Here is a 12206-nt window from a genome sequence, read left to right on the forward strand (position 1 = left end):
ACCATACTATACATCTCTTAGACAAACAGAAGATATGTACAATCAATGTGAACATCTGTTGCAAATAATACATGTTGACAAACTGAAAACTCACCACTACCACAAGGATAGTGGGTGTCATACACTATGCAGATTAAAAAGCCCCTTGAGGCTAAATTCTGACATTGAGCTATGTAAATACAATTAACTCCACATGGTAATTAATTGTATTTGCATACAGTGTATTAACATGCATGACACAACTTAGTGAACATATGCTCTGTGTTGCCATTGACCATATGCCCTCTTAAGAACCTTGTGATGACAAAAAGACTAATTTATGCTTGTGTTTTACTTAGTAAGGCCACAAGTCAACATATAGCTTGTATATATAAGAATAACTATACAAACATTCAAATCATTTATATGTAAGGTAACATATATAACAATTGTCCACATGTAAAATATTTATACCGACACATGCAATGTATAATGTACCGCCTACATGGATGCAATGTATGTATATATACCGACACATCTTGAAATACACAAACAATGGCTGTTGCATATTATGTAAATGAATCTGAACATACCAATCATGTAGGCGTCTGGTCTCTTTGTTTTAAAATTGCAAATAAAACTTACTGTTTCTCCCTTCACACTTTTGTTTGCCTGAGTTTTTAATCTGGCTGAATAGAAATAAAAAGCTTTAAATGATATAACTTCACCCAAAAATTACATAACCCCTGGTGGATTATGATTAGATTTAGTTTCTGTTTTTTTTTCATCCCTCATCCCTAAAGTGTCTGTACATGGCGTTCTGCCTCATTTCAGAGCCTGACAGTACAATAGGCTACATTTCACAGGGATGCTTAACCTATACAGCAAAATGTACTTTAAATACATCACATATGAATGTTGCCATAATAACATATAGGCCCTATCAGTATATTGTAGGCACTGGATTAAAAATAAGACATATATTCCCTTTAAACTCTCTCATTAGGCTGTTGACCTTCACATAACACTATCTAATAATAACAATAGTATTATTATACAGTGTTACAGCTTGATCCTTTGGGCAGCAGACTGCAGCAGATTACTGCGATGCTCAGATGAATCTGCTGACTCTCCCTGCCCTTAAATAAATAAATAAAACTTGCGTCTCTGCTGAGTCATGCATTGTACCTCACAATAATGATATCAATATTGTGGGCAGTCCACTCTGGACCTGTACGCTCTCCACGGTTTGCTGTGCGATGCTTCACGTGTGTCAGTCAGCGTCTTTATTCTCATCTTGAGCTCTCCGCGACATAACGGCAGGAGAGGAGAGGAGGAGAGAGGAGGAGAGGACAGGAGCCAGCTGTCTGAGGCTGCGGGATCTGTCCTACATCTCGCCTTATGATGATTGCTGCGGCGTTTTTGGTCCTCTTACGGCCGTACAGTATTCAATGCGTGCTGCTATTATTGCTGCTTCTGCTCGGGACTATAGCGACAATTTTGTTTTTCTGCTGCTGGCACCGCAGGCTTCGTAATGGAAAGAATCCAATAAAATCCGTGCTCTCCGGACGCACCAAGAGCCGCGGTGAGTAGCGCAGGCCGGCCGCATCTCCCCACCTCCGCTCAGCGCATGTTTCATATGTACACATAGTATGTTTCATCTGTTCCTCTAGTCAGAGAAGTCAGTCATGTTAGCCTGACCATATGTTCAGCGTGGGCTGTTGGAGACATCAAACAGACTCATGTAGGCGTTAGGAAAGTGTGGAGCACTGGCTGATGGAGAGGGTGTTTTTAGTTTGTATCTTTTAAATATTTGGAGTTATTATTAATCAAGTAAATGTATAAAATTGATACCTGACTTGTCACACATTATGTCATATGTTAAATGACAACGTGTCACTCTAACATCTGTTATCTGTCCTGTAGTTGGCCTCCGATCACATCATTTTCGATCAGAGGTAGGATGAACTTTTCTCATTACGTCTTTGAGTCAGCCCTCTGTGATATTTAACATCTGTACACGAAGCGGTCAACATGTAAAACCCTTGCTGCTATGCTTTCTGTGCGCTTTGGGGATAATATTAAGAGATGATTCATCCAAAAGCCTGTTTCTTTGGACTTTTGCAGAACTGCATGACTATTTTAAGGACCATGAAGTGCGCAATGCGCATGTGTTAGGCTATCAATAAATAATGTCGGTGATTTTGCAGTTTCATTCATTCTGCAGGACTGAAAGTCTTTACAGTGGATGCTCTGTGACAAACTCACATGTGTCCGCCGATAGAAAGCCACTCTGTGGTATGACACAGAAGATATAGCGTATTTGTCATCATGTTTGATGCCCGAATGCGTCAAGTAGAGTCTCAGTCGATCCGTTTCCGTTTTACGCACGTTTCACACTTTCAAAATAAAACTGCAAAATTTAGTATGTATGTACTAATTGAATGAAAACAGACTAGAATAACTTCCCACAACAAATTGCCACCTCAAAATCAGCGTTTTATATGACGCTGTTTAAAAGCTGTTTTAATATGCATAATTCCAGTGAATGAGTAATTGACACATGATGTGTCTGTAATTTAAATGAAACCAAAACTAAGTTGTTATGGCATATCTCAATACACAATTAGCCTCGTAAACACAATTTACTGAAAGTGCCATATAGGCCCATTAGTTTTACTACTAAAAGCTTAGATTGCATTTGTTTTAATACACTGCCATGCCTAAAAATAGAGCTTTTTTTTATGCCTCTCCATGGTTTTGAAGTTCCCAAAGGACAAGCTTCAAAAGGCTGCCTTCCTGTGCAGCTTTTGTTATTGAACCACAGGGCACTGAGCCCATACTGACTCAGTACTGTAGCTGGTAGGGATTCGGTATCATGTTCAAGGACATAACAGCCGGACAGTTGCTGAGCCTTAATATTGAAGCACAGTCACTGATCATTACCTTCAAACATATTAAGTCCAGCAATAAACAGCTCTTGCGGGAAAAGTCAAGAGATGGTCGAAAGAAGAAGGTGATAGATCAAATTTTTACATTCAAAAGTTGGCTTTTCTCCTGTTGTGAATGAAGCTGCTGTCTCATCTTTCTGTAACACATCTCTGAAATCTAGGCCAAACACCACATCGGCCCCTCCCTAGCTAAATAACCCTGAATCACACCACAATTGTTATTCATATCAAGATGAGAGCTTTTAATTTCTCTCCTGCTGAAGGTGTAATCTGTTGCCAGCTTGACAGTTGTCCACGTTTCCCAGGGCTTCAGGCACAGTCCACGTCACGCAAGACGGAGCATCCATGCTCGAGTGACAGAGGAGAAGCCCAATCTGGTCGAGATCCCTGAGAGCGAACCGGATTCATCCTCCGGGCTAAGGAAACGGAAAGTGAAGAAGAGAGTCCTGCCAGAATTTTACCAGTCTGTACAAGTCACCCCCACACGCAAACCTGTAGGTACCTCCCTTAAATGTAACCATGATTAATACTGATACTATTTTTTGCTTGCTCCCCTCCACAGGGACATCAGTGTGCCATTGAACCTGGTAAGGATTCAGTAACTTGCTCAAGGACACAGGAAAGTGTTTGTCCACAGGGTGTGAACCCTCCTTTTCAAGGATGGTAATTTCAAGGTCCTATGAAATGAAGAATTTTTGTGGTTGTGTGTTGTTAACTTGTATCTCTGATGATGTGGATCTAAAGAGGCATTTTCACGTGTAATCATAATCGTAACCAAATTTAGTCGGTCTCTACAAACATGAGAAAGAAAGCAGGTTCAACACAAAACAAAATACAGATATCGAAGTAATTTAAAGACTCCTCTAAAGGTGCAATATTTAAGAACTGTAATCATCACAGTAAACGCTAACTGCTGCTAATAGCTAGTTAGTTAATTAGCCGTGCAGATAATAGCTAGTTAGCTTAATTAGCCGTGCAGCTAGCAGTCCAGACTGGGAGCGCAGAGTGGTATTATGAGACAGGATGCTGTGTCGCTAGCTGGTTAGCTTTTTTATCATCATATTAAACCATCTGGGTAATATGAAAATCTATATTCAAATTGTTCCACCAGGCTTTAGTGTAGCAGTGCCCAAAGACCTATTGCATTATATATCATTAAGATACAAAAAGGTACAGTATGGAAGCCCTGAAGGCAAGTGGGACAAAACTTATGGTTATGGTTATCATGGTCACATGGTTGTCCATGTTTACAGGTCTGATCCAAGTAGTTGTCTCTCCTGTGTTTCCGACAGTGTTAACAGGCGAAACCATGTTCAGAGAGGATCATCTTTATAAGTTCATTAACGTGTTTTCTTCTCTTGCCTCTCAGGGCTTCAGTAGTACTTAGAAGTTCCCTTAATTGATTTATGGCAGCCTTGCTCAAGTGTATCTTACATGAACAGATCACAGAACATTTGACTCATTTAAAAATGATTAATCTATGACTCATTCACACTAGTCAGCCATTAGCTGAGGGAGCGCATAAACATACAGTATGTCATTGTGTCAGCTCTTGACTGATTTTGATTTCTGATTTGAATTTCAAATGACAATCCTCCGTTTTCCTCATTTTGCAGACCTTCATTGACATGCTGTTACACGTCTTCTCTAATCCATTGTGAGTCTCTTAACAATTCGCCATGTTGGCATGGGAACATAACATGTATCCTCGTATGGATTAACAGCTCAGCTCTTTGTCAACTCAACACAGTTTTTAGGCCTTTCCTTTTTCACTTCTGTGTCTTCGTGAAGTAGCTCCACCGCTTCCAAACAACAGTGAGTGTGCTGTTCAATACTTTTATCAGTTGCAGACAGTCAAGTTAAAAGGTAAGGCGAGGAGAGAGACTGTAACACCTGACCGATATATTGATCCATGTCTTCTTGGAAGTGAACATACAGGGAAACACAGCTGAAGAAACACACGGCCTCAGCTGGAAATGTGTACCTACGGGAAACATAAACCACATCGGCTCCCTGTGGTTTGTTTCTGGCTTTCTTTGCTGCTTATCTGAGAATCTTTTTCTTTCTCCAGAGAAAAGAATTCACATCCCACATTCACAAAATCACAAAGTCCTGTGGGTGTTTCTGAATGTTACCGATGTTCATTGTCATTCGTTCTATCCAGAGTATAAAATGTCCTTCACAGCTTGTATCCGTACTGCAAAGGGTTAAAGCTGTTACTGCTACATAAAACTCTGATTTGGTACAAGACTTGACATGACAATGATGTTTGAACCGACTGTGTTCAAAGGCACCTATTGATCTGTTTGAAGCTGCTGCAACTCCCTGCTTACGCTGTCGATAGCAGACACAGGTTTGAGCTTTCTCTTATTGCCTCTGTCAGCTAACGTACATATGAATTTGATCAGAGACAGCTATCATGAAGAGCCAATTGGTTACAGTCTTGTTTGATAGCTCTAAATCAAATATGTTGTGGCCAAAATCCACGTTATGATTCAAGTTGTTGTGCAGGTGAAAAGCTGAACCTGACAGTGAGCAAAAGACAAACAATCCTGTGTTTGCCAGTGTTTATCTTCTGACAGTACAGAAGGCAGAGGAGTTTCATATATTACTTGAACTGCAACAAGAAAATTAATGTGGAGATTTATGGACTCATGAGCAGACGTTAATATATAATAATACTGCACAAACTACTGCAGGCCTGGATCTGCCATCACCATGCATCATTCATGATATATTTGCATGTGTAGCCTGCACTTAACTATGCAAAATGAATAATCCACAATGGTCGACTTGTCTCGGTGAAATCATATTTATGTGTGTTTTGAACTGATAATGTCTTCAGGGAACTTACTGACTGACTGCTTCACATATTTTAAAAACAGCAGGCCAAACGATTGCAGTTGTGTTTTCATTTTAAAAACAGAATGTGCATCACTAACATGGGAATACAAAAGCATTTGGCTTCACGCTTGTAAAGATTTGAGCTCAGTGAATGTTTTATAAATGAGTGCTCCTCTTTTTACTGTTACTGAATAGGGAGTGCACATTTAGCAAATAGGCCATTTAAAATATACTGTGAGGGCTCGATTTCACTGATACTGACAAACATCGTCAAATAGGTGACGATGATGTCCTTAATGTGCAACAGTAACAGCTCCTGAACAAAGAATATTTGGCATTAAAGGATGAGTTCACCCAAAAATTATTACTCATGGTCATTACTCACCCCATGCAGATGGAAAGTCAGGTGAAGTATTGTAGTCCAAAAGACATTTCTGGAGCTTCACAGCAGAACAGCGTTGCAGCATTCTCCTAAACAACTGCAGTAGATGGGGACTTGTCTAAAATAAAATAAAAAAACAACTGAAAATAACTAAATAAAATGGCTCCATACCGCTCACCCGGTGTAATCCAATTGTCTGCATGCCTGTTGCTAACCCTAAATGATTTGAAAAGACATTACTTACACACTTGACACGTGGTTGAGCTCATGCACCCACTTCATGGGGCGCATGCTAACACTTTTAGCTTAGCAGCTACAGTCAAGATTTTGGCATAAAAAAGGGTGTAAATAATGTTTTTTCAAATCAGTTTGATATCAGACTTGGATTGCATCTTTTGAGCTGTATGGAGCCATTTTATGTCCTTTTTGGGGGGTATTTTTTTAAGTCCCCATCTACTTCAGTTGTTCAGGAGAATGCTGCAATGCTGTTTTTCTCTGAAGCTCCAGAAATGTTTACCAAACTTCACCTGACTTTCCACTGGCATCAGCGTGAATAGATGATTTATTTTTGGGTGAACTTATCCTTTTACAAAGAAAAAATAATTTCGAACTTTCCCTAATGGAGAGCATAAGCCGTGCATTAAGTGAAGGGGAGGGCCACTAATCTTCCAGTTATTCTTATCCCTGTACAGTTAGCTCCTTATATAAAAGAAAGCGGAAAATACTGACTCAGGAGAACATTCACTGATTCTATAGAAGCCTGACTCATAATTATTTCACGATAATGACCATAACATTTCATCGATTCATCTAAATTTTCCCTTTTAGTGGTAGGAATCATGAATAAGCATAAAAGCTGATAAAAATTGCAACACTAAGCCGCCTTTTTTAGCACCGAGTCTTTATCCTGATGGAAAGGGATGCAGCGATGAAAAGGCTGCTAATATTAACAGCATGTTGCTTTTATCAGCTCTGCAGAGCTGACAGTGACCCAGCTCTGAGAACAGATTCTCACTACGACTGCTATTTAAAGACGAGGGGTGATTTTCTGCACTCTTGTAGAAACACTACCAGAGGCTCTCTCAACATTTACATTTGAGGCTGAAGCATGTTCCTGACTGCAGACTTAAAGGTGCACTACGTAGTTTTTGGGAAGAAATTTTAATCTTCATACTGTTCTACTTATGTGTTGTTGTTGTTGTTATGTGTTGTTGTTGTTGTTTTTACTTACTGTTTTATATGTGACGGACCCTGCCACCTTTCTGGCTTCAAACAGTGTTGTCTTCAGAACAGCTTGTTTATTCACTCATGGAAAAGATAAATATTTCTGAGTTTGTATTATCATCTTATTATTATTCTGCGTTTGAATGTCTCCTCCAAAACTACAGTGCCTCTTTAACTCAGGTTTTTATCATTAATCAAACCGTGTCTTCATACAGTCATTTGCGCCCCACCTCCTTCCTTCTCCATCAGGATGTGTTTACCTCCTTTTGTTCTCTTGCTCAATCTTCAGGTGTGTCAGGGTGCAGCAGGAAATTGCAGCAGAAGGTCACTCATTCATCATTTTCTTCATGAGTGATGTGTTGCTGAGTCTGCCAAAGACTAGCAAAATTAGAGATAATCCTCCAAAAGGTACGAGGAGTTTTTGATTTGATTTTTTTCTGGTGGAACAGGCTTAAATGTAAACCTGGTTAAACCTCCCTTAAATCAAATGCAATCCTTTTCCCCCCTCTCTCGGGTAATTAGCTCAGCTGTACCCTCTGTGGTTAACACCCCATTTACAGTGTAGACTCTTACGCAACCGCGTCCAAAGTCCTCTCAGCAGTCATGTTGTGATTCCGTGGCAGCCCTTGTCCTCTTATTACCCCCGCTTTTGGTGTTTTTGTAGCCACCCAGCACCTTTTGTGCGGGGATGGCGCTCTAACACTGTCGGAGCCCTGCTGCTGTTGGCTGCCGGGTATGACGCGCACAGACACATCCAGTCTGCTCTCCTCATCGCGGTCCAGCTCTGCCTCGACAGCACGCAGCGTACCATCCCCGCAGCCCTCTGGAGATCTGACATCACCCCACACCCTCAATGCTCGGATAATAAGGGACGAACTCGTGGCCGGAGCATCCCTCAAAGGGCGTGGCACCTTTGGATATTGACGCACGGAATGTGTGACTGATGGCTGGAAGCTAATAAGGCGCAAAACAGGATTGTGTGTTTTTCTTCCTCCCAGCTGACAGGTCTCCATGTATACAGTGGTAAGTCTTACAGTCGACCTGGCGGGGGAGCCAGATACTATTGATTTCACATTGGCTTTATTTGGCTCAATCTTTTATTGTTACGGATCCTTGCGAGCCGCTGGCTCGTGTCACGGCGCGTCCTCGCACCTAACAGGCGCTCACATTACGCACTTTGACCCTCGACGGTGAGAAATTGCGAGATCCGTGCGCGTTAGAGGTGAAATCAAGACAAGCATTGTTCTTCTTTTTTCTTGATCCCCCGTTTTTCTTTTGTCTCACAGAGCTCCAGTTCGGGGAACCCTTCCCTCCACGGCTCCATGTCTTCCTCGGCGGATTTCTCAGACGAGGATGATTACAGTGTTAAATCCGGCTCGGCATCACCTGCACCCGGGGATACTTTACCCTGGAACCTGCCCAGACACGAGCGATCCAAGAGGAAAATCCACGGTGGATCCGTGCTGGATCCGGCGGAGAGAGCCGTGCTCAGGATCGCAGGTGAGGAGCAGTCTCCTTGTTGTCCAAGACAAAAACAATGCGCGAATATGGTGCGTTTAATTGCATACGGGGGCTACAGGAGCTTTCAGCGACCTGTTAAGGCTCTTGGTGTCCCTTAGTTTTATTTTTGGTCATTCACAGGGTGTAGTGATGTGGATCTGTGGTGCATGTGATGGTATTTTCGTGCGCTCTTATTCTGGATATGATGCCTTAAATGTAACCACAGGGCAGCTGGATAGGTAGCCTAGTCATTATAGGATATTTATTCCCCTGCATCTTTGAGCCACACTATTTCTTCTCATGAGCATCTTAAATACCAATTTAAACGAATCATTTTATTTTATTATTATTTTTTGTTGAGATGTAATGACGAGAACGCATCAAATGTGCCCAAAAGTTAATAACGAAAGTAGATTCAGAGAGAAGAAATGACATCATTCCCCCTGACTTGATAACGACTTGGAAGATTAAAGTTTTACAGCCCCTAAGTGTTTTATAATGACACCTTAAAGCTATTTTAGGTCGTAAAACCCCCTGACAGACGTGCAACAAGGCAGATCTCGATACAGGGACTGCTGTGGGTGAAGTTTCATCAGTGAGCCTGCACCTGATGGTTAATCTGTGTGAGAGATCACAGACAGCTGATGGACACAAATGTAATTTCAACCACTGGTCTTGCTAATCTGATTAAAGTTGGGAGTCTTTGGCAGGTGGACAGCAGTGAAAAGGAGAGTGTTAGGAGCCGGTCCAGACGCCTGACAAGGAAAAGCGTTTAATATTACACACTGTAAAAAATGAGCAACTCATTCAGTCCGGTTTGGACATCTTACTTTGCCTGATAATGAGAATCCATGCGCATTATATGAGCGCTGAGGAGACTTAACCTCTTGTTTTAAGAACATCTGACTTAAATGTTATTTTCACGACGTTAAAGACTCAGTTGCGGATCAGCTGGCTCGTTAAGACAGTCACTTCTTGCAGCGCAGCCCGTCCGCCGGTCCTTCCTATCAATCCAGTGAACTCCGGAGAGGAAGTGTCGCCTATTGGACGGGGCGCAGACAAGGGAGGGCTGTAGGGCGTTTCCTTCAGTACAACAACAGCGCCGATCACTCTTGAGTCCTCGGCACACACACACACACACACACATGCACACAAACACACACATGCACACACACTCACTCTCACACACGCTGTGTCCCTGTCCGCCGCCGCTGGTGAATGTCCAGTTTGAGGAGCCCGGGTTATGGCTCAGTACGCACCGCATACGGACGAACAGGAATACCTTCAAGCCTATGAGGATGTTTTGGAGAAATACAAAGGTAGGGGCAAGTCCGATTGGTCTTCTTTTAGCCTTGAAGGAGGGTGAGGAAATTTGTGTGATTGCTGGCTGACAGTTCAATAAATGTCAGCCTGCCCCCTCTCTCTGTGGTGACTGGCTGCTCTTACTGTCTTTATCCCTGCAGTGGAAAAGTGGGAATATTTCCTGCATGACATCACATTCAGGCTGAATTTTGGTGGCCAAAGACAAAGGATTTATTATGAGCTTTTTATGATCCCAGTTAATGATTAGATCAGTGGATTATTTCTGTGGTTTAGCTGTGAAATTGGAATATTAAGCTTCGAATATGTGTGGAAAAACATTTCAAGCCGGGCGATGACGCTTATTATGAGACTGAATGGTCTAAACTTGAGGAATCAAGTCTGTTTTTGATCAGATTATAACTCCATAATATAAAAGTTCTAATATATAATTTAAATATAGGAATATGAGCGACTGAATGCTGCTTATGTGTCCTGTGTGGTGTCTGAAGGCGGACAGGACAATGACATGGCAGGGTGAGGCGTTAGCTCATAGCTCATGTCACTCCACATAGCTGCTCCTTTTGGGTCTATCTCATTAATTGGAGTAAATCCATCACACATATGAGCTCCATGTTATTCAACGTCTCTCTGACAGCCAGCTCCACATGCAGTCTGAGGCCCCGGCCCTGCATGTGCAGATCTGGTGGGGTGGGTGGGGGCGAGGCTGAATTCAAACTGACAGCAGCGCTTTTAACTCTTTGTGTCTCCTCTCGCCACACAAGGACCCAAACTAAAACAACAATCAGCATGTATACTGTGCACTATTGTACTGAGCGCTTGCCGTGAGCATGTTCTCTCTCAGCTGTTTGGGTATTGCTGCCAGCAGGGCCAGTCAGCTGTGGTGTATGGCTTAAAGGCCCTGACTGGGCTCTAATGGGATCATATGATGTGGCATCATTAGGAATCTGTAGCTGTTGTCTGCAGGGAGAAGAGCTGTGACTCACAATGATCTTACTTATCTTTCGTGACTTCTTCAAGCACTAACTACCAGTCCGCGACTGGTTTTTACATGATACATATCGATCTTTTGGTATCCGACTCCTCGTGGTTGTTGCATGGACAATGAACCCAACAAGGAAGGGTAAGGCATTTTATTTAGTATTTTCTTGATCACACCACCACAAAATGTAAGTTTCTTGAGGTGTTGTAGCCTCAAAACAATGCGAGTGATTTTCATTTGCACTTTCACTCGAAACTTTCGCTTCGATCAATTTATGGCTTCCTTTATGTAAAACTGGCTAAATTTCCCTTTTCCTGTCAGTATTCTCCTGCTCATAAACATCTGGTTATTGAGTGATCTTGGTCGAAACTTGAGATCAGCTGGTGGGCTAATCATTACTTCTAGCACACTCACCTGCAACCCTGTTTCCAGCCGCTTTGTTTACATCTGTCTCCTCGTGGCTGGAAAGCTCTGACTGTTGAACCAGAACAAAGAATTTTTTCAACATTTATTCACCAGACGTCAGTTAAGGATGTGTAGCAATAAAGATGATCAAATGTATCATATTTTGGCACAAGTTGTGGACTGTTAATATCTGAGAAGTGACAAGAGAGAAATTTAAAATAATAGATGTGAGAGGAAAGCATTGCAGACAATACCATGGTAAGTGGAAGTGTAATTAAGCATATGTGACTGGATAATAAGGTTGAGAAATGTATCTTTAAATTAGCCAAATACCTTCTTTAAACAAGTTTGTTCTTCATGTAAATTTGAAATTCAAACTCAAAAATGTAATATTAACAATATTGATAAGGAAATAATACAAATAATACAAAATCTTTTCCATAGCTGAGTAAACAAGCTGTTCTCAGAGGGGAATAAGGTCCCCCAAAACACTGTTTGAAGCTAGAGCGGTGGCAGGGTCCGCCACATATAAACAAAGTAAAACAGTATGAAATTGTGTTGTCCTTTAAGGTCAGTGTGTTTCAATCAATGAGCACTTTTCTCTTCTGATTGAAATTAT

General features: G+C 41.7%; 1 protein-coding gene across 4 annotated transcripts in view; it reads left to right on the forward strand.

Moving 5' to 3' along the window:
- Positions 1-1189: 1189 nt before the first annotated feature.
- dst (dystonin) overlaps positions 1190-12206 on the forward strand; it is a 121313-nt gene continuing 110296 nt past the window's right edge. For 2 of the 4 annotated variants that reach the window (XM_084375008.1, XM_084375010.1), the window contains exons 1-4: positions 1207-1564; positions 1906-1937; positions 3236-3424; positions 8667-8880. In XM_084375008.1, coding sequence (XP_084231134.1) covers positions 1381-1564; positions 1906-1937; positions 3236-3424; positions 8667-8880 — 619 coding nt within the window. In that variant the 5' untranslated portion in view covers positions 1207-1380. Of the gene's footprint in view, positions 1565-1905; positions 1938-3235; positions 3425-8666; positions 8881-10082; positions 10200-12206 lie in introns of those variants that run through there. The other 2 variants (XM_084375007.1, XM_084375009.1) reach the window with 2 other exon arrangements.

This window comes from Pagrus pagrus (assembly GCF_965226575.1).
Source record: "Pagrus pagrus genome assembly, chromosome: 15".
NCBI classification, from domain to species: domain Eukaryota; kingdom Metazoa; phylum Chordata; class Actinopteri; order Spariformes; family Sparidae; genus Pagrus; species Pagrus pagrus.